General features: G+C 39.2%; 1 protein-coding gene across 1 annotated transcript; it reads left to right on the top strand.

Moving 5' to 3' along the window:
• The first annotated feature begins 1,384 nt into the window (after positions 1 to 1,384).
• ANGPTL5 (angiopoietin like 5) lies at positions 1,385 to 22,343 on the top strand. Its single transcript, XM_032238810.1, has 8 exons — positions 1,385 to 1,536; positions 4,152 to 4,296; positions 5,995 to 6,098; positions 9,347 to 9,440; positions 10,483 to 10,583; positions 18,972 to 19,092; positions 19,895 to 20,080; positions 21,775 to 22,343. The coding sequence occupies exons 1-8, from the start codon at positions 1,435 to 1,437 to the stop codon at positions 22,083 to 22,085; spliced, it is 1,164 nt and encodes a 387-aa protein (XP_032094701.1). The 5' UTR covers positions 1,385 to 1,434; the 3' UTR covers positions 22,086 to 22,343.
• The last annotated feature ends 1,379 nt before the right edge of the window (positions 22,344 to 23,722 follow it).

Below are 23,722 nucleotides of genomic sequence, written 5' to 3'. Positions count from 1 at the left end.
TTGACTCTGCACCTGATAACTGCAGCAAGACTGTTGGTGGCGCAATATTGGAAGAAGGAAGACTTGCCTACAATCCAAGAATGGACATTGAAAGTAACAAACTTAGCTGAAATGGCTAAAATATCGGCACATCTCAAAGATCATTCAAATGAGAGATATAAACGAGACTGGAAAAAATGGATTGACTATATACAAAATAAATACGGGACTAAGAAATTCCAGTTAGCCTATGCTTAAGATCAGAAATGATTTAAACTGTTAAAAGTCAGTTCAGTAAGAAGAAGCTAAGGTCAATCTAGAATGTCATTAATTTCTTTATTTCTTTTTTCTCAATAGATTTTAGACTGTGTTAGTTAAAAATCCATACCGTGTACGGGTTCTGGGAAGTCGGGGGGGGGGGAAGGAGGAGGGGGGGTGGGGGGGTGGAGGGAGTGAGCGATACACACAACAAAAAAAATTGTACTTCAATGTCTTAATGATTGACAAATGATGACATATTTGTGTTTTTTTTTAAAGAAAAATAAAAAAGTTGGAAATAAAAAAAAAAACCATCGTTCCAAATAGCCACCATTGTTTCCAGTGTCTTTCTCCCCAGTTGGAACTGAACCCAGATGGACATTTCTTCCAACAATACTTTAACACTTTATTCTACAACACCCGGAGTCCCTCTCTGAGGGAGATGGACAGTACAGAGATGTGACCAACAAACAACTCTTTGGGGAGTGGAAGTTTACAGCCACTGTTTTCAAAGTAGTCTGTTCCATGGAATTGTCTTTTGTAGACGAATTGGTTGTGTGTGGGCATGATCATTCTGTTTAACAAATGATTTTATTGTTCACTTTTTAGCATCGATCCCAAAATAAAATAAACCACATTCAGATGAGTTCACCTATGGATCAAATAGGATCTACTCTGTGCTAGGATTAGAGTTTAGTTAGTTATACCGTGTTTTCCCAAAAATAAGACCAGGTCTTATATTATTTTTTGCTCCAAAAGATGCATTAGGGCTTATTTTCTGATTAGATCTTATTTTGAGGGAAATACGGTACTAATTGTGTCCGTCCAAGGCTTATTTTTTGGGGGGGTGGGGTAGGCCTTATATTACAGGAATCCTGAAAAATCACGCTAGGGCTTATTTTTCAGTTGGGTCTTATTTTCAGGGAAACAAGGTAGTTGCCTTAAAGGTAAAATAATCTGTAGATGAAAACATATTATAGTTTATCATTGGCTTTAGGAACAAACTATGTATGGAGTACCTAAAATCAAATTTATGTAAGGTTATGAAGTCTGGACATGAAAGGGTTGGCTTTTTGGCTAAAGTTGCTGCTAAACACATTCCTGAATTCTTAATTCAAGACTTCATTGGCCAGTGGACAGCCTATTTTCAAGGCAATTTGAAACCGTTTGAAAAATGTTTATTCTTCCAACTCAGACATGATCTATCCTAATAGATCTACCTCACTGATCTTCCTAAATATTATATTTTTGATTTGGGCGGATTCGATAGTTCATAGTGTTGAGCCATGTTCTGCAACGGTAAGGTTTGTGTTGTATTGCCTTGATAAATGATAGAAACATAGAGAGCATATCCTGATTTCAAGCGGTGTTGTTTATTTCACCCCAAACCACTTCAATTGTTTTGAAAAATCTCTGTTAAAACTATATTGAAGCAACTAGCAACGGAAACTGTGCTTGCTTTTTCCTGTTGTTTGATATATAAATTCTGTGAAACTTGCTGCAATTTACTAGGAATTTTGACATTAACTTCTGCAAAGGCAGGGAAAGTTACCAGATCATTAATAAAAGTAAAACATTGAGGCAGTTCTTTTGATAAATTATATGGGAGTGTTGCAATCTTTAGTTCCTAGATGCATCTGGAGATAAGGACTTGTTTTATTGCACATTTTTATATTAACAAAGGGTTTTTTTGGGGGGGGGAATTTTTTTTGTTTGTTATCATTTTATCTGGCGATTCAAACTGGATTTGAAGAAGTTCTAGATATTTTAAAGACCAATTTACTCTTTGCTTTTAAGTGTGAGCTTTATCTGTTTTAAGTGACTAAAAGTTCTAGAAATTCTTTTTTTTAATTCTCTCTTTTTTTTCCTGTCAGAGGTTAGGTGAAAGGTTTAGTTAGTTTATTCTCGGTTTATATATCTCATCACGTCTCTAATTTCAGCCTTTGGCCATTACATTTTGTTATTCTTTTAGGAAATGTGCTTCATAGCATGATGTTCTGGCATGATATTATTGGCTTCAGAAACTGAAGATATTATGATGAATTTCTATAGAAACAACAAACAAAATATCATATGAGCACCCCACAGATTTTTAGTGGAAGTCTATCCAATTGTATTCAGTGGAGTTTCAATGTATACTAAATGCATTTAAGAATTTTCCAAATACAAATTAAGTTTTTTACTTTCAAAGGAGAATTCTACAATGAGTATCTCTTACTATGAACTATTCTAAGGGAATATATGTTTATATGAAGATAAAAAGGCCCAGTAGAAATATTTAAATAACCAAAGCATTTTTTCTCCCTAGTTTTTAAAAAATAGTTCAATATATTGTTTTTCTTTTATTCTAAAACTAAAATAAATATTTAAACAATCATGAACATTTGATGTCAAGTCTGATGTGGAAACTCTTCCAAAAAAGGTATGTTTATATCCCAGAATAGTTTTCTCTAAGCTTTTTTACTTTGGATTTTTTTTAAATTCAGCCCTTTATTATTTTTATAAATAACTCAAAGTGGCAAACATACCTAATACTCCTTCCTCCTCCTCTTTTTCCCACAAACCTTGTATGATTAGTTTGGCTGAGAAAGAGTGATTGATCCAAAGTCACCCAACCATTTTTCATGCCTAAGGCAGGACTAGAACTCATGCTCTCCTGGTTTATAACCTGGTGCCTTAACTACTAGATTTAACTGACTCTCTCCAGATTTAGTTTTTGAAATTTCCCAACTACCACGTTGCCTGGGAATTCTGGGAATGGCAGCCCACATCTGGAGGGTGCCAAGTTTTATCCGAAGCATGTGTTAGTATTCTGCATACACCTACAAGCTTGATGCATGAATACCAATAGTACTTAGTTTTATATACCATTTCATAGTACAATAGGAAACATCAAATTGGCTTGCAAAATACATTGCAAATTAGAGATCTTGGCTTGCATAAAAGAGAGTGAGTATACTTGAGATTAGAATGGGGTTGAGTTTTGCTCATAGTTAACTAGTGAACATGCAACAGGATTGGCACTGTCATATCTAAAATTCTGTTTAGATAAAGCACCACCAGAGCAAACACAGAGTACAGTCACCATGTGTTTTACTGCTCAACTATATTACAGTAACAGGAAACAGGAAGCTACTCAGAACAAAAGAGCATAGAGTATATACCATAGAGCCAGACTTATAAATACTGCCATCTACTGGCTGAATACTACTGTAGTTGTTGCATAGAAACACATTCCAACAGTGAATTCCAACACCGTACCATTTATAAGAATGCTTCATATGGTAAGGATGTGACTTAGGCTGGAAACAATACCATACTCGTCTTTATGGGAAAGCTTTAATTAACTAAAGATGGCAGAGGTCAATGTTTATGAATGTATCTAGTAATGCAATAGCATCTGAATAATTACATTTTGTGATTTAAGAGGTGTCACTGGTAAACAGTACGTGTGAAGGGAAGTGAAAAAGAAGGAGGGAAATGACATGAATGTTTGTGAAACGAAGAGAAAAGGAAAAGATGTAATTGATCTGAATGAGAAACCAGGAGAGGGTGAGTTCTAGATTTAGGCGCGAAAAATGTTTGGGCAACTTTGGATCAGTCCCTCTTTCTCAGCCCAACTAATTTTGCAAGGTTGCTGTGAGATTAGTTGCTGCTGAATGAAGGTGATCTGGTCTTGTGAAATCTACAAGTCCTGTATAAAAAAAGTATGTAGATGATGAATGGAAGTTAAAAAAAACACGGGTATTTGAGACAAGGGAAATAGTCATTCTCTCAGTTCTGAAAATGCAAAGGCTTTTAATTTCCACTGTGTTCATTTGTTTTGTACGATGTTAGGCACCTTGACCCCACATACAGCAGAAATTAAAGAATATTTTTTAAGGAATAACATTTTGTTTGATTTAATGTTACAGGGCAATTCCACAGCAACTGTAGTGATGGAGTCCGCCAGTCTAATAACAAAAAATATCTCCACGGACAATTTAGAGAAGAAAAAGAGTGAGGCATCCTCTGATTCTCAACCTAAACTATTAAGGGAAGAAAAACACTATATGTGTCGTATGTATATTTTTATTTTAACCACTCTTTCATGTCATTTGTTATTTGAGGCCAATCAACCTATATAATATATATGTAGGATTTCAGGAATTGGCAACCCATCCATTTAAATCTCTGACAAAGAGTGTTATGTTGTAGGGTATATAGCCAGGGATGGGCTTCGAAATTTTTAGCAAGGGGTTCTCTTCCTGGTTGCTGGATGGGCATGACCATGGTGGGTGTGGCTTAGTCAACCTCCTGCACCACAGTGTGGGGGGTGCATTTTGCCCTCCCCAGCCTCTGGAGGTCTTCCTCAAGCCTCCGAGAGGGTGAAAAGGGGCCCCCCGGAGGCAGGAAATGGGCCCATTTCCAGCCCTCCCAAACTTCCCTTAGGCCTGTTTTCCATCCTCCCCCGAGCCTCTGCGCGCCCTGCACTTACCTGCATTCAAAATGGGCTGGGTGGGGACTCTTGGGAGGGGCAGGGCATGGTGGGTGGGGCCAGCCAGGAGTGGGATTTGGGGGTTCTCCAAACTGCACAGAATCTTAGCTAGAGGTTCTCCCGAACCGCTGCGAATCCCCAGCAGCCCACCTTTGTATATACCATATCACTCTTTGTGAAATTGTGAAATTTCAATATCATCAATTAGCAACTATTTTTTTCTTATGCCTGCCATATCCATCATTGTCATTGACCTTCCTACAGATTACTTCTCACAGTATAGAATTCTTTACATTAAATAAAAAATTGCTTTGTCTCACACAATATGTTTCTATCCATATATGGTAAACTTCTCAACTAGGGCCCACCCATATTGGTATTTGGCAGTACACTACTTGTGAACTGATATTTTCAGAGAAAGCCACTTGATAGGTTTTTTTTTTGCCATGATGATGAAATAAATATCATTTTTCCAGACCAGTTCATTGTGTTGAAATTCTAATTTGTTTCAAAATGTTTCACATCTAGTAACACAGACATTACAAGCACCATATACTGAAGTTATTATATTATTATATTAACGATCTCCCCGTTGAGATCCGGACCCTTACTACCCTTCCAGCCTTCCGTAAAGCAACTAAGACCTGGCTGTTCCGGCAGGCCTGGGGCTGTTGAATTATCCAGCCCCACTTTAAGTTATGAATGTTGCTGTAATTTTAAATTGCTGTATTGTTTTTTTTATATATATATATTCCCCCTCCCTTTTTTATTGTAAGCCGCCCGGAGTCTTCCGAGAGTGGGCGTCATACAAAACTAATAAATAATAATAATAATAAATTAATACATAATTATTATATATTCGAATTTGACTGTTTGAATCTCACCAGGTTGACTCATCTTTCCATCCTTCCAAGGTCGGTAAAATGAGGACACAAATTTTGGGGGCAATAGGCTGTTTCTATAAACCTCTCAGAGAGGACTGTAAAAGCACTGTGAAGCAGTATATACAAGTCTAAATGCTATTGCTATATCTGACAAATGGTTTTTCTTTCCAGCTAGGAAAGAAAATAACCAGTAGTTATGATTTTTTTCAGGAGCTGAGTTACCACCTTTCATTAGTCCATCTCCTTTAAAAAAAACATTAAATTCTGTTGAAAAAGGTTTTGCACAAACAAACCCAAACAAACAAACTGAAAACAATGTTCCACGTTGCCTCATAATTAATTATACAATGCATTCTTTAATTACTTTAACATAGCAGGCAATCTATATGTTTAAAGGGAAATTGCAGAATTCTCTAATTGAATATGCAAGAAGTACTAAGAAGATGATACGGAACATGATGGATGATCACCAGTCATCTCTAGATTATCTCTCCAATCAGGTAACCGCCAATATTTGCTAAATGGATTTCTTCTCGGGCAACGATAATATAATTGAATTGTTGACAATTAACAGATAATGTGGGCACTTTATCTGAAAAAAGTTTTTTATTGTTGAGGGGAAAAAATATTGCTGTCTTACAATGTCTGAAAAAAACATGACTCCACATTTGGAAGGCTATGAAAAGGCCATTTGCATCACTGGAAATCTAGATGAGAATCTTGAAATTTGTTAAGAATTCTTCACTTTGACCACTCATAGTTAGAAATTTTGATTTTTTTTTAAAGAATAGATATGATTTATATGATCAAATATTAGGGGTAATTCATTTAATCGGCTTAATTTAGGGTATTAAGGGATTGGGGAGTCAATGTATGCCAAAATCCAAGACTAATCACAAGGGACATGGTTCTCATGGTTGGACGAGGCAAGCAGGTTTTCAAAAATCCAAATTGCAAACGTACAGGTGTCCCCGACTTACGACTGTTCATTTAGCGACCGTTCAAAGTTACAAGGTCACTGAAAAAAGTGACCTTTTTTCACACTGAACAACCGTTGCAACAGCCTGATGGTCGTGTGATCAAAATTCAGACACTTGGCAACTGACTCCTATTTATGATGGTTGCAACGTCCTGGGATTACCTTTTGCGACCTTCTAACAAGCAAAGTCAATGGGAAGGCCAGATTCACTTAACAATAGCAATAGCAATAGCAGTTAAACTTATATACTGCTTCATAGGGCTTTCAGCCCTCTCTAAGCGGTTTACAGAGTCAGCATATTGCCCCCAACAACAATCCGGGTCCTCATTTTACCCACCTCGGAAGGATGGAAGGCTGAGTCAACCCTGAGCCGGTGAGATTTGAACTGCAGAACTACAATCAGCTGAAGTAGCCTGCAGTGCTGCATTTAACCACTGCGCCACCTCGGCTTATTATAACAACCATGTTATTAACTTAGCAACTGCAGTGATTCACTTAACAACTGTGGCAATAAAGATTGTAAAAAGGTTGTAACTGCCTCACTTAGCAACAGAAGTTTTGGGATCCATAGTGGTCGTAGGTCGAGGGCTACCTGTAATGAGGATTCGGGTAGAACAGGAAGTGATACAAAGAAAAGAAAGTTTTGAGGCATATTCATTGCTGTTGTCCTTTTTAGAACTCCACTCTTGTACATGCTTTCATAGCAGGGTGAACGAAAACTTTCAGAGGCAATGGCAATAGCACTTAGACTTATATACTGCTTCAAAATGCCTTCCTGCCCTAAGAGCCATGGTGGCACAGTGGTTAGAGTGCAGGCTACTTCTACTGATCACCGACTGCTAGCAGTTTTGCAGATTGACTCTCACCAGGCTCAAGGTTGACTTAGCCTTCCATCCTTCCGAGCAGGGGTGGGTTCCTGCCAGTTCTAACCTCTTCTATAGAAGAGGTTCCACAAATCTACAGTGCTGTTTAGAACCAGTTCCAGCTCCCTTCCCCTGCCCTTCCTCACATCATCAAGATGAAGAGCGAGAGGAGGAATTCTGGGAGTTGAAGTCCACAAGTTTTAAAGCTGTCAAGTTTGAACACCCCTGGGGTTTTTTTTCCTAAAGGGTTAGGGCTGCAAGGGTCTTGTAACTTGACAGCTTTAAGACTTGCGTGCTTCAAATGCCAGAGCTTCTGAGTCAACATTTTGGTTGCTAAGCAAGAGCGTTGTTAAGTGAGTTTCACCACATTTTACAAGTTGGCCATGCCCACCCAGTCACATGGCTGGCAAGCCACTCCCACAAAGCAGGCCACACCAACAAAAGAGGTTCTAAAAAAATTTGAAACCCACCACTGCTTCCGAGGTGGGTAAAATGAGGACCCAGATTGCTGGGGGCAAGAGGCTGACTCTGTAAATCGCTTAGAAAGGGCTGTAAAGCACTGTGAAGCAGTAAATAAGTCCAAGGGCTATTGCTAAGCATTTTACAGAGTCAGCCTATTGCCCCTCAACAATCTGGGTCCTCATTTTACCCACCTTGGAAGGATGGAAGGCTGAGTCAACCTTGAGCCAGTGAGAATCGAACTGCTGTCAGTTGGCAGAATTAGCCTGCAATACTGCATTCTAACCACTGCACTATCACGGCTTTGAGGAACTTCCTAAGGGAAGTTTCCCTCAGAACAAAGGAACTACAGTGAACAGGGGTGCCTCTGCTGCAGACACAATTCCAACATGCCATCTGCCCTCCCCGAGATATTTTTATTCTAAAAAAAAAAAAAAAAAAGTTGCACACCTGACAAATTGCATAAATACTATGAACTGTGGCAGTGGTGTGATTCAATTTTTTTTTTACTACCAGTTCTGTAGGCGTGGCTTTGTGAGCATGGCATGGCTTTGTGGGCGTGGCAGGGGAAGGATACTGCAAAATCCCAATTCCCTCCCCACCCCACTAACCTGCTTTCCAGCTCCGTTCTCCTGCTCAGAGCAACAAAAGAAGATCAGCTGGGAAGCTGGGAGGCAGCAGGGGCGGGGCCAGCCTATTTTCTGGCTCTCCGAACTACTCAAAATCTCTGCTACCGGTTCTCCAGAACCTGTCAGAAGTGGTTTAATGCCACCTCTGAACTGTGTCCGTGTGTGTGTGGGGAAAGAACAGCTAGAAAAAGATAAAGCAAAACCTCTGTGATCTGTGGATCTTTTGTATTATCTCCAACAATAGAGCCCCACGAATATTTCAAAATCTTTTTTTTTTCCACCTTTGAATAAGGATAGGCTCATGACTGGAAAATAGCCCCCAAATTCTTGCATGCAAATCATTTGGTTTCTCATGGCATTTCCCTGGATTGTGTGCACATCTGTGTATCTGGTCATGCAAACTTCTGCTGCAAATGATTGAAACAGTCCTGGCTTGCTACTATTTTTCTTGAGCCAATAAAATGCCAAGACAGCTCTAAAATACAGTGCCTTAAGGCACTGGTTTCAAACATTTAGGTTCCAAAAATCTTGGAACTAACTTTTTATGCTCAAGAGCTACAGAAAAATGATATTTGTGGGGTGGGGTGGGGTCACCCTAACCAGTCTGCCAAATCCATAACAATGCATTGCTTAGAATTAAATCCCTTTTTGTGCAATAGTGATTTTCTCCAAGTACATTAATTGCAACACAGAAATTATTTAATTTCAACGGGCTCACATCCAGTGTTAGCATTACAAAAGCAATGACCCAAGGAATAGACTATTGAATACTCCCACATGTTGAAGATTTTTAAACATTTCCCTTTTTGCATATGCAGATTAATGAACTTATGAGCCGAGTTATGCAATTAAATGCAGACATGTCCAGAAAACCAATTGATGTATTTCCCCATCGAGCAGTCCAGTCTCATGGTAAAGATTTTTTTAAAATTCCTGCTTAGATTTTACAGTATTTACTGAAATATATATTGAACTATAAGACGGCGTGTTTCTATCATAAAAGTGATACATCCTGGGAAGAAGTCTAGTCTAAGAGATAATGATAGCCTAAATTCATCCATTGACTTTTCATCACACACAAGTTCTACTCTAACACCAGCAGTGCTAAAATCACACAAAAAAATCTATTCAATCCTATGGACAGCCCCAATTCCTAGGGCAGAAAGAGGCAAGTGAGGTCTCCCTTCCCTATCTTCCTTTTTCCATAACAGAGTCTGAGATCTTCTTCTAGAGCAGGCATTTCCAATATTTTGGCTTGCCTGGACCACACTGAGATGACTTTTTCTCTGGGAAAAAATATTGTGAGGGTAAGACACCCCTAACACCCCTTGGGCAGTGTTCTGTTAAGATATAGCCTGTTGTGCCTTAAAATGGCTTCTATTGTACTGCCTTAAAATGGCTTCTACTGTATAGCGCAGTGAAGTTGTCATGGTAATGGCTTCACAGTACTCCCTCTGGTAAGGGGGAAAATCCAACATTAGAAATTACATTTTGTCTGGACATTTTCACCCTATAAATAAATAAATAAATAACCAGGCAACACTGGGTTATCAGCTAGTGTATATAAAGGCTCATAATAATGTTAAAAGTCTCTTGTGGCACCATATTACTACCTATCCAGGGCTACATGCACCATGCAGGCTGCAAATTGGAGATGCCTGATCTACAGCTTTGATAACATTTTTTTTAATAAGAAAAGAAATCCAGACTAAAATCTTTCTTGAATGCAGGCTCTTCTTGGCTTCTGAAAATTTCCACCTATCATAAGTAGCCAGAATCCTTTTAAATTGGTGAGGAAATGATACTCCTATCAGTAGAAAAAAATATCACCCCACATTTCTCAGATCTATTGTAGAGGGAATTCCATGTTCAAGAGTTGTGATACTAGATATCTGGCCTGATAAAGGATCTCTTTCATTTAACTAAAACATGCCTTTGTAATGTTGTCCTGTAGGTTTAGATTGCAGTGATATTAAAGATACCATTGGATCAGTTACAAAAACTCCAAGCGGTTTATATATAATCCACCCAGAAGGAGCAAGTTATCCATTTGAGGTAATATTGATTTTTCATATTTCCTATTTGCTTGACTTTTTTGTCCTTAAGACAGATTATCCACAGGAAGCCTGACCATGGTTGATTCAATTAATTCAGTGTTCTGGCTTCTCAGATTGCTAGACAAGGTTCACACAACTCACAGGCCAAGTTCAGCCAGTGGTGGGATTAAAAAATGTTTACTACCGGTTCTGTGGGCGTGGCTTGATGGGCATAGCGTGGCTTGGTGGGCGTAGCAGGGAAGGATACTGCAAAATCCCCATTCCTACCCCACTCCAGGGGAAAGAATAATGCAAAATCTCCATTCCCTCCCCATCCCACTAACCTGCTTTCCAGCTCCGTTCTCCTGTGCAGGGCAGCAAAAGAAGACCCAGACGATCAGCTGGGATCCGGGACGCAGCAAATAGATGGGGGCAGGGCCAGCCAGAGTTGGTATTTGCTGGTTCTCTGAACTACTCACAATTTCTGCTAATGGTTCTCCAGAACTTGTCAGAACTGGCTGAATACCACCTCTGTTCACACAATTCAATAGACTTAAAAAGGGTTAGTCATAAAGCTTGGATAAGATAGGACTTCCTGGGAGGAGCCTGCTGGTGGTGGCAGCAAAAAATCAGCTGCCTCCGAATTCCTGGCTACGTACCTGTTTAGAGGATCTTCCATCTGACGTCTTATCAGGTTTTCTTATCCTTCAGGCAAGAAGGAAAGAAGAAACTGTTTTGCTGGCAAATGCTCTTCGATTTTTGCAGCTTTTGTGCTTGCAAGGAAAGGGGGGCTAGCCCAAGGCAGAACGGCTGTCCATGCTGGGAACTTCAAACTGCCTTGTGCAGGACAAAGTAGGTCTCCCCCACTCTGTTCAAAGTTTTGTTTGATTTAATCTTATCACGAGCTGAATCCGTTTGCGTGGACAATAATTGTTTATCAACATTTTAGCTTCTTTTCTTTTTTTCCTCCGAAAAATTATTTACTTAGAGGCTTTTAAAATGGCGCCGAGCAGGCTGGTTTCTCTGGTAATAACGAACACTTTTTGTTAATCCTCACAAGAATTCAAAACAAAAGAGATTGCTTATCATATGTTTTGGTTTCACAATAGAAGAATTTTACTCCTTCATTAACCTTGCTTATCTGGAAGTTAAATGGTGATGAATCTGCTGAACGGTCTTGTTACAATGTTTACTCACTGAAAGTTTTGCCAAGCCTTAAACTTCAAAATAAAAGCCTCTTTACTTAAAGCTGCATATTCAGGCAATAGAGTTTTATTAACTGCAGGCAGATAAATTTTGAAATGGCCTCAAAACCAAATATTAACTTGAAGTCGTCACCCTCTACTTCCAGGGGCACATCCTCAGTGCCTGGCACAAAGCTGCAGCCTCCGCTTCCTACGCCCCCTGCTGGGGATGTGTTAACGAAAGAATTTTTCCTGAGTAACCTAAGCGAGGCTCTTAATGCACAGACAATTAAAATGGAAGATAAGTTTAGAGATAATAGAGAGGTGGTAAAGCAGGAGAGAAAAGAGGAAATAAAAGAAATGAAAGAAGAAATTAAAAGTGAAATAAAAGGACTTAAACAGGAGCTGTATGAGAAATTTGATGCTAAGGTTGATAAAATTAGAGACGACATGCTGAGTCTTGTAACTGTATTAACAGAACATATTTCTGGAATGGAAGATACTCTAGAGGTTCTTAATGATGCCAATGCTAACTTGACATTGAAAACAGAGGTGGTGGAACAAAAAGTGGAAAATGCTGAAAAAGAAATTATTATGATACAGTACCGACAAATGGAGTTCGCATTAAGAGTAAGGGGGCTGCGTGAGGAGAAACAGGAGAACCTGAAACAGATCCTATCGGAAGCTTTTGACCGCCTGATGGGAAGACCAGGGACCAACCAAGACTGGCAAATTGACAAAGCTTACCGCGTTAACTCCTGGCTGGCAAAGCAGAAGCAGCTTCCTCGAGACATAGTTATATATTTTACTACAAGAGAGCTTAGAAATATGGTACTGCAAGCGTCTTATAACACTAAGCTTCAAATTGGCGGTCAAGACCTGGCTGTTTTGAAAGAGATACCACCTCAAATGTTAAGAGCCAGGAGAGACTACGCTTTTTTGGTCGAAGAACTCAGAAATCGTCAGATACAGTATAGATGGGATGCACCATTTGGCATCATATTTACATTTGATAAGCAAAGGTACCGCCTCAACTCTGTATGGAAAGCCCGAGATTTTTATTATAATATATTGAAGGCCGGACACCCTGCTCCACCTGGACCTAGAGAAAGACCACAAGAAGGACAGGATAGACAGCAAACTACACAACCACCAGACAAGATGGAGCATCTCTCTTCTCTAGAAGTGCAAGGTGCTATGGAACCAAGACCTAGCCGCATGACTACTAGACGTATGGAGAAACAAGCTAAAAAGCAACAGCAGCAACAATCATCGGCCATCGATCAAGGAACTACAATAACAAATCTGGAAGCAGTGGGAGGAGCTAGACCTAAGGTTAAACAGGCCGTGCAGGAAGCTCTAAAAATGCTTCAACCAACCAAAGATGACAACTAAGATTTTAACATGGAATGTCAACGGACTGAATTCTCCACAGAAGAGGAAGAAAATATTTCATTATCTCAAACAGTTTAAGAACGATGTAATTTGTTTGCAAGAAACTCATATCAAGTCAACTGATCAAAAATATTTGATCAACTCAAAACTTGGTCAACATTTTGCAGCTTCTGCTATGGAAAAGAAGAATGGTATAGTTGTATACTTAAGAAAAGATATGAAAGCTGAATTAATAGAAGCAGATCCCTTCGGAAGATATATTGCTTTAGACTTAATCTTAGAAGGGAAAAAGACATTACTTTTGGGAATTTATGCTCCCAATCAACAGCAAAATAGATTCTATAGAAATCTTCATGCTAAATTAGTACAGTGGGACTATAGTTCCTGTATACTATTGGGTGACTGGAATGGAGTGATAGACACTAAGAGAGATAAGAAGATTTCCCGCTTAAATACCAAGATGCGAGCAAAGTTACCCAAATCTTTCTTTGACATTATGGATGATTTTGAATTGAGAGATATTTGGCGAGAAAGAAATGCAGAGGAATATGACTTCACTTTCTTCTCGGACAGGCATCAATCCCTTTCAAGGATTGATTTTATTCTAACCACTAATGATTTGCTTTCTAGGGTCAAGAAAACAAAGATTGCAGCTAGGGTCCTTTCGGACCATAACCCAGTTTGGATGGAGTTGGGAAGGGTAGTGCAGGCAAGAAGGTCTTGGAGATTGAATGAAAACTTATTTAGATATGAAAAGTATATCAATGATTGTAAAAAATTACTATCTGAATATTTTGTTTTGAATATGAATAAGGGTACATCTATGGAATTTGTATGGGACGCAAGCAAAGCGTATATGAGAGGAGTTTTGATGAATATAAATAAAACACATAGAAATAAGCAAGGGTTAAAACGAACAGAACTGGAAGAGGAAATTAAGAGAAAAGAGCTGGAGTTAACAATGAACCCAGACGATACAAAGGTTAAGGAAGCTATTAACATATTAAAATCTCAATTTGACATGTTGATCTCTGACCAGGTAGCTACTAATTTATTATATGCAAAACACAATACTTTTTGTAATGCAAACAAACCTGGCAGATGGTTAGCTTATCAGATTAGGAAAAAAAGGAAAACTCGAAATATATCTAAACTGATTTACAGAGGGAAGGAGGTGTTTCAACAGGAAGAGATTCAAAAGGCTTTCTGGGAATTTTTTACAGAACTGTATAAAGGGGATAAAATTAATGGTTTAGACATAGACAAATATTTAGACAAAGAGAAAATACCTTCAGTTAGAGAAGAACACAGGCAAAAATTGAATCAACCAATAACCTCGGGGGAAATCCTGCAGGTAATTAAGCAATTAAAGTCAGGGAAAGCACCAGGTACAGATGGCTTGACAGCGGTTTACTATAAAAACTTACAGTTAGAAATGGTAGAACCTCTTAGAGAATTATTTAATATGATTCAAACGGAAGGTAAAGTCCCTCCATCTTGGAAGACAGCGTTTATATCTTTGATACCCAAAGAAGATCAAGATACTACTCAACCCAAAAATTATAGACCTATTTCATTACTGAATGTAGATTATAAAATTTTTACTAAAATATTAGCAAATAGGTTAATGTTGGTCACTCAACAATTGATACATACGGACCAAACAGGTTTTATACAAGGGAGACAGATGAAAAGTAATGTCAGATTAATTATTAATGCATTAGAATATTTGGGAAAGAACAACCAGATCCCTGCTGCGTTTATATTTTTGGATGCTGAGAAGGCCTTTGATCGAGTTAACTGGCAATTTCTGTTGAAGATATTGCAAAAAATGCAGATAGGAGATAATTTTTTACAGTCAATTAAAGCAATATACCAACAGCAAACAGCACAAATCATAGTCAATGGAAGTCTAACAGACTCTTTTCAAATTGGAAAAGGTACAAGACAGGGCTGTCCTTTGTCCCCATTATTGTTTATTATAACTTTGGAAGTATTGTTGAATAAAATACGGGGCTTGGATGGTTTAAAAGGGATCAAGATTAGGCAGCAAGAATATAGAGTCCGCGCTTTTGCGGATGATTTGGTCATAATATTGGAACAACCACAGGAATCCAGTATGGTTTTAATGAATACGATTAATCAATATGGTCAAGTGTCGGGCTTTAAAATAAACTTAGGAAAAACCAAAATATTAGCTATAAATATGAATATTAAACAAAAGGAAGAATTAGGAGTGATGCTAGGATGTGAGGTAGTTAAAAAAGTCAAATATCTTGGAGTTAACATTTTAACTTCAAATGGGAAATTATATAAGCATAATTATGAACCACTTTGGCATAGCATACAGACAGAGATGAAAAAATGGGAGAAATTGCACTTATCTTTGCTGGGTAGGATAGCGGCAGTGAAAATGAACATTTTACCAAAATTTTTATTTCTCTTCCAAATGTTACCTATACTTAAAAAAGATGCGAACCTTTTAGAATGGCAGAAGGGTATCAACAAATTTGTGTGGGCAGGAAAGAAGCCGAGGGTAAAGATGAAAATAATGCAAGATGTACGTGAGAGAGGAGGATTGAAACTACCTAATTTAAAACTATATTATGATGCAGTGGTATTATCTGTAATTAGTGATTGGATTCATTTAACCAATGATAGAATATTGAACATTGAGGGACACGATCTGGTATTTGGTTGGCATGCTTACTTGTTATTCAACAAAAAATTGGATAAGAACTTTAAAAGTCATATTTTAAGAAATGCTTTATTGCGGGTCTGGAAGAAATACCAATATAAATTAAATGACAAGATACCCATGTGGGCAATTCCTAGACACGCAATTGAAAATATGAATACAGCACAAAAACAGGACAGAATTACTTACAGACAGCTTCTTACCTCGGAAAGGGGGGTATTACAATTAAAATCTTTAGAGGTGTTAAAAGAGGAGAAGGTAGTTCAAACATGGTTCCAGTATGGGCAATTACAGGCTAGGTGGAAATTAGATCAAAAAATTGGTTTTATTCAAGTTGAGGATAATCTGTTTAAACAAATAAGAGATCAAAGCCTAATGCATATAAAGAGGATATATAATGTATTAATACAGATGGATTCGGAAACAGAATTAGTTAAAGATTGTATGATAAAATGGGCTCAAAATATTGAGGAACCAATAATGTTGGATACATGGGAAAGAATCTGGGTAAGAAATGTGAAATTTACACAAGCTCAAAATCTGAGAGAAAATTTTTACAAGATGTTCTATAGATGGCATTTAGATCCTAAAAAGTTGGCTTCTATGTATCCGAATGTACAGCCTAAATGTTGGAGGTGTGGTTCTCTCGATGCTACATATTATCATATATGGTGGACCTGCCAAAAGGTTAAGGCATTTTGGATAAAAATATGGTGGGTCATGCAAAATGTTTTTAAAAGAAGGATAAAGTTTATTCCTCAGTTATTTTTACTAGGTATATGTACTGACTTTACAGTGGTAGAGACCAATTTGACTCTGCACCTGATAACTGCAGCAAGACTGTTGGTGGCGCAATATTGGAAGAAGGAAGACTTGCCTACAATCCAAGAATGGATATTGAAAGTAACAAACTTAGCTGAAATGGCTAAAATATCGGCATATCTCAAAGATCATTCAAATGAGAGATATAAACGAGACTGGAAAAAATGGATTGACTATATACAAAATAAATACGGGACTAAGAAATTCCAGTTAGCCTATGCTTAAGATCAGAAATGATTTAAACTGTTAAAAGTCAGTTCAGTAAGAAGAAGCTAAGGTCAATCTAGAATGTCATTAATTTCTTTATTTCTTTTTTCTCAATAGATTTTAGACTGTGTTAGTTAAAAATCCATACCGTGTACGGGTTCTGGGAAGTCGGGGGGGGGGAGGAGGAGGGGGTGGGGGGGTGGAGGGAGGGAGGGGCACACACACAAAAAAAATTGTACTTCAATGTCTTAATGATTGACAAATGATGACATATTTGTGTTTTTTTTTTAAAGAAAAATAAAAAAGTTCTGTTTCGAAAAAAAGCTTGGATAAGATTCAGTGGCAAAGTTAGGCAAAATTTTGGGAAATCCCCCAAAAAGGAAAATTGTTTTGTACAGGATTGTAGTTTTGACAAATCAAAATTAGGACCTCATAGACATCTGGAATTATAAGCCTGTCTTCCCCACCCTTTGCTCACCTGCCCACCAACAGAAAGCTCCTGGACAAAAAATATTTTCCTAGATAGATGTTTTATGATTTTATGACAAAATAGACTCAGAACAGAACTGCACATAAAACAGTTCCAGAGTTCTAAGCTGTCAACTTCCCATCCTTCTTGGGCCTATCCCAACACTGTTTCTTACAAAATGAGTGACTAATAAAAATAAGAAAATGTGTTCTTAATTCAGCACATGGATGAAACTATGCAGGAGACTTCATAGAGAAAACGCAGCATAAAAAGTGAGCTAAGGTTATATTTTCAGTTTAATAATAGCACTAGCACTTAGACTTTATATACCACTTCATACTGCTTTATAGCCCTCTCTAAGCAATTTTTACAGAATTAGCATATTGCCTCCCCCCAAAAATCTAGGTCCTTATTTTACTAACTTTGAAAAGATGGAAGGCTGAGTCAACCTTGAGCCGGTCAGGATCGAACTGCTGGCAGTTGACAGAATTAGCCTGCAATACTGCATTCTAACTACTGCTCTACCACGGCTCTAATATTTTGGAATGCAATCAATCTATTTGTGATTAACATGATCAACAACTCAACATTTAAAAGATCTCCTAAAAGTTAGAGAATCTAGAAAAGTGATCCTTGATATGAATGGAAGGAGAGTCATTTGAATTAAAGCAAGATATAAATGTGGACATAAATAAATAAATGAAACTGAAAGGTAAAATGTTGAACCTTTAAAATATAATATTTTAATATAAGATGAATAAATACAGGCTATAGTCCTATACAATATTTTCTGTGAGAAACTAGGTTTATTTCTGTGAAAATATGCAAGGGGAGTTGTATTTTCAAACTGGCATACTTTAAAATCATTTGCATTTTTTTCCAAAAGCAATGAATGCATTTTTTCCCTATGAGTTAGAAAGCATGGAATATTTTAGCATACACTGGACTATTTTCAGAAATGACAAAAATTGTTTCAACCAATGTTAACTTTTCCCCAACTCTTAGAAATTAACACCAGTGTCTACAAAAGTTGAAGTCATCAAAGCGATAAGCTGGATTTGTTTTGTTAAAAAATGTAATTCATTAGATTCACAAGGCAAATTTTCACTGGGACTCCCAGTTGATTTATTGGGGATCCTTAATTTTAATCCCATGCTAATCAATCTTTGAATAGGCCAGTTTGAAAAAGAAAGACTGGCCACAAATGCCTCAGTGAGGGTAGAAGTCAACCTAGGTTTCCTCTGTTCCAGTGGTGGGATATGACTGGTACGACCCGGTATGGGCATACCGGGGCCTGCTGGAAGCACCAGATAGTATTCTGGTATGGTGCTCCGGAGGGCCCACCCGCCTGCCCGTTCTCCTTACTGCTATTTGAGCCGATTGGGGCTTTCATGCATGTGCATTGAGAATACGGTGCCTGCGCGATGCTCTGTCGAGCAGCTGGAGTGTCATGTGCGGTAAGTATGCATGTGCGTGCTGCGCGTGTTCACGTGATGGACGCTGGACCCCATTGCAGCGTACAGGTTGCAACGGGATCTGGAACCCACCACTGCTCTGTTCTAATTCAACATCTTAACTGATGTACCATATTGGCTCATGACAGGATTCTTCTGCTGCCTTTAATCATTTTAGGTTTTGTGTGAAATGGACTTTAGAGGAGGAGGATGGACAGTGATTCAGAAGAGAACGGAAGGAACAGTTGAGTTTCAAAGGACATGGTCTGAATATTTGGATGGATTTGGCGACCTTTCAGGTATTGGTTTATTATTCATGCTGCACCTCTTCCTGGTTGCTCCAATGTAGCTCACTGTCCTAATGCAGTGATGGCTAACCTTTTCCAAACGGAGTGCCCAAACTCCCAAAATGCAACGCGACCCCCCACGCATGCTCCCCCACGCATGCTCCCCCACACATGCACATGTTCCCCCACTGCATGCCCCCACCCTTGCGCATGCACACATAACCCCAACCCACTGCAAATTCACACGCGACCCCCGCACGCACCCCACCTACTGTGCATGTGTAGCAGAGACCTGACAACCAGCTGGCTGGTGGAAAATGCATGTGCATGCGCGGCAGAGCTGAACTGGGGCGATGGCTTGCGTGCCCACTTTTTTGCTCCCAGGAGGCTGCAGGGAGACCCACTATTCCCAAAACTGGGTGTGGGGGGGTTCGGTGCGGTGCAGTGCACCCCCCCAGCTCGTTTTTGTTCCCAGACAACTGCGGGAGGCCCTCTAGGCTCCAAATGGGGAACAAAATCAGCTCAATGTACCCAGTAATTTTTTCTCAGCTCCCCAGATCTCCCACTTCCCAGATCTCCCAGACAAAAAGTCTCTCTCTCTGCCAGCTTCCACTCCCTCTTCCCCCTTGGAGCTCTCAGGTTGCCTTGATGCTGACCCTGACTCCCACGCCTCCTCTTCCTCTGATTCGGCTGCTGGAAGAGCCAGCAGCCGACAGGCCACAACAGTTAATTTCAGAGCAAGCTGCAAGAACATGGGCAAGACATAGGGATTTTTAAATTCTATATTCTGTTTTTTTTTTTTTTTTTTGAATAGGGGAATTTTGGCTTGGCCTCCGAAAGATTTTCCACATAGCAAACCAGAAAGCAACCAGTTTCATGCTTTACATAGACTTGGAGTCTGAAGATGACATGTACGCGTACGCATCGTATGACAGTTTTTGGCTAGAGGACGAACTGTGCTCCTTCAAAATACATCTAGGACGTTATTCTGGAAATGCTGGTAAGATCTGGAGACCCAAACAGTCGGTTTTTGAAAGCAAGTTTCTACAATATGGGAAAATAAGGTGACAAATAACGTCTGTAGCTGCACTGGATGATCTAGAACCAAATCACAAAGAAAGAATGCACCCAGGTCCTTTTCAACCCAACTCTTTATGTGACATTGGCCAAAATAGCATCTGGTTTTAGTCTCTTCGACCAAAAGGTCCATGGGCCATTTGCAGAATGAATTATTCTTGTCAGCTATAAGTAAATGGCTAAAATGAAAGCAAGGTGCTGTAATTGGAAGAAGGTGGGATTTTGAGCTTGTCGGTCAGAAGGTCAGCAGTTCGGCGGTTCAAATCCCTAGTGCCGCGTAACGGAGTGAGCTCCCGAAAACAGAGATCGGGAGCCCTGGCATAGTGCTCAGGCCACCACAGGGACCCCCGACACGAGTGATATTGAGCTGGCCATGCCCTCTGTCCAAGCCCCCTGCTCCCCGCCCCCCGAGATCAAACAGAACCCTGAAGTGGTTCTCAATGAAATCGAATTTGACACCCCTGCTCCTGAGTGTCTGATTTGCGAATGATTAAGGCTCTCATTATTTCCAAATACTCATAGAAGCAAATTGAATAATTTTTTTAAATAAAACTTTTATTTTTATTTTTTTAACTTAAACATTCCATCTTCCATTGAACAGTGCATCCTCTGTGTACAAATATCTCTGTGCAATAACAATCAAAATGTACAACAGTATTCATTACATTGATATTGATTCTCTAATCTTACAATAATAATAATGAGCATAATAAATATTCATTTCTCCCTCTTAACATATCTTCTAATAATAATATAATAATAATATTAAATATAATAACCTTAATAGTCATATTGGTAAGAATCATCATATTGTTTACTTCTCTAGCTTAACATGTTTTCTATATTTCACTCATTTCCATTTGTTTCTAACTTGTTTTTATTTTCCAGCCATTGATGTCATATAAGATTCACTTTATGGCAAGCATTAGTCTATTCATTTCTGCACATTCTAATATTTTCCTAATGGTTCCACCACAAAACCGCGCTCGACTAAACCGCACCCGATAAACCGCGTTGCTGACGTCATCAACAGGGCGACAACAGCGCGGAGACAGAAGCAGCTGTAAACCCTAAACCTAAAATTAACCCCTAAACCTAACCCTAACCCCCCTAAACCTAATCCTAAACCTAACTCTAAACCTAACCCTTAACCTAATCCTAAACCTAATCCTAACCCTTAACCTAACCCTAAACCTAAACCTAACCCTAACCCTTAACCTAACCCTAAACCTAACCCTAACTCTTAACCTAACCCTAAACCTAACCCTAAACCTAACCCTTACCTTAAGTTGAATCGGCTTGCTTTCAAAGCGCTATTTAAAGCGCCCTTCTTTCTCCGCGCTGGCTGTTGTCGCCCTGTTGATGATGTCAGTGACGCGGTTTAATCGAGCGCGGCTTAGTCGAGCGCGGTTTTGACGGGTCACGTTCCTAATCACATTCTCATCAGTAGGGATCTCTCCACTTTTCCAGTTTTGTGCAAATACAATTCTAACTACGGCTAATACCTGTATAATTAAATATGCATTCCCTTTACTATAACTTAAACCTGAAACTTACAGCAAATTGAATGATCTATGATGACCCTTGTTTCCTCCTTATTTTTTTGTTCCTGCTTAGGTGATGCATTTCGGGGAAATAGAAAAGAAGATAACCAGGATACATTACCTTTCAGTACCTTTGATGTGGATAACGATGGCTGCAATCCAGCCTGCTCTCTTCAAGAACCACCTATCAAGAGCTGCAGTAACTTTAGTGAGAACACAGGCTGGTGGTTTAACCAATGTGGTCTCGCAAATCTTAATGGTGTCCACCGATTCACAAGGAAGTTGCTGGTATCAGGTATCCGGTGGGACACCTGGAAGGTTGAGAACAAGCCAGTCAAAATTAAATCTGTGTCAATGAAAATCAGAAGAACATATTTCAGATAAGAGGATACGTCTTTAACATTCAGAAATTAGGCTGTCTAATAGCACTTCTCACTCTAATATGCATAACATTTTAGTCAGGGGTGGGATTGAAAAATGTTAGCGATTGATTCTCTGCCCGGTTGCTGAGTGGGTGTGGCCATGGTGGGCATGGCCTTTTCAGCCGTCTGTACCATGGTGGGGGGAGAGTGTTTTCACCCTCCCAGATTCTGGATGCTTTCTTTGAGCCTCCAGGAGGGAGAAAATGGGCCCCCGGGCTCCGGAGGCCCTCCGGAGGCCAGAAATGGGCCCATTTCCAAACTTCTAGGAGGCCCATTTTTTGCCCTCCCAGAGCCTCTGCACAGACCTTGCACTTACCTAGCATGATGAACGGGCCGTGTGGAGACTCCAAGGAGGGGCGGTGTGGGCGGGGCCCAGCCAGTCCTTTCAAGAATTGGTTCGGCGAACCAGATGCAAAATTAACATCCGGTTCACGCAAACCGGTGCGAACTGGCTGAATCTCACCCCTGATTTTAGTGTAACAATTTATTTAAAGATTTGAGGCACTTTGCACACTGCATTATTTTGCAATTACACTCTTCAGGACAATGTTACTACATTTGTGATATTTTACTGCACTGCTGAATGCATCAATGACTTACTGTATTAGCACGCCATTCCCGGATTGGAAAGCTATAATCATGATAATTCCAATCCCCCTCCTTTGCTACTGCTGTTCCCTTTTTCTTTAGAACAGTCAGCAGGATTGCAGGCCTGCACATTTAAAATATCAGCATTACTTTAAGAGAAAAGATATGAAATAATTGCACAAGCAATTATAGTAAATCAGCAAAGGTAGTAAACAATAGGGCCGGAGGAGATATGCTTTTTAATTTTTAGTGAATGATGAAAACAGGGGGAAATAATCCTCACTCTGGTTAAATATCTGACTGGGCAAAGATAATATTCAGACTGTAGTTAAACTTTTTTTTAGAGAAAAGAAAAGGATAAAGGTAGCACTCTTTTAGCAACTGTTCGCAGTTAAGACACAGATGAACAAGTTGGGACTGACCTTTGCATGTATGGTCTTTGCAGGTCTGTAGAGCAAAGGAAAGTTGAAGTAAGATCATAGGCACAATTGTGGGTTCACTTAATGACCACCTTGCTTAACAAACAAGATGCTGGTCCCAGCTGGGGTCATTAAATGAGGACTATCTGCCCTGGGGAAAGGCCTTCTATCTTATTTGAGGCTGGTTATTTGCAAAACATAGCTGCTTTGCACTACAGGTAGTCCCCGATTAATGTTCTTTTTGCATCATTAATATCTGGAATGTGTTCTGTTCTCTTTAACAAATGCTTTCTCGCAGCTTTTTGAAATAAATACTATCACTTGGAATGTCTATCGTGTGACACTGTTAAGACGAAAAAAGCACAACTGTGATCATGTTACAATTCTACGGTTAATAATCGTGACTTACTGGAACCAGTTGCCTGAGTATGTACACTACACTCTAGCATAACATAACTACAAGGACTGGATTCATGTAAGATATATAGCTTCCAGGTGGAGTGAGGAATGGGTATAGAAGTATCTGTCCACTTTCTAATATGCTGTGGGAAGAAAATATCCATCTCAGTTCCAAGCTGGGAAAAAGACACTG

This window comes from Thamnophis elegans, unplaced genomic scaffold, assembly GCF_009769535.1.
Source record: "Thamnophis elegans isolate rThaEle1 unplaced genomic scaffold, rThaEle1.pri scaffold_92_arrow_ctg1, whole genome shotgun sequence".
Taxonomy (NCBI): domain Eukaryota; kingdom Metazoa; phylum Chordata; class Lepidosauria; order Squamata; family Colubridae; genus Thamnophis; species Thamnophis elegans.
Note: the sequence above shows the minus strand (reverse complement) of the source record. Positions and strands in the feature narration are given on the sequence as shown.

What these genes read in the sequence shown, in the direction of transcription:
- ANGPTL5 (XM_032238810.1), top strand. Translation starts at nt 1,435, where the DNA reads ATGATCTATCCTAATAGATCTACCTCACTGATCTTCCTAAATATTATA. An exon ending in TTGAGCCATGTTCTGCAACG is followed by an intron (nt 1,537 to 4,151) that starts GTAAGGTTTGTG and finishes TTAATGTTACAG; the next exon opens with GGCAATTCCACAGCAACTGT. An exon ending in TCGAGCAGTCCAGTCTCATG is followed by an intron (nt 9,441 to 10,482) that starts GTAAAGATTTTT and finishes GTTGTCCTGTAG; the next exon opens with GTTTAGATTGCAGTGATATT.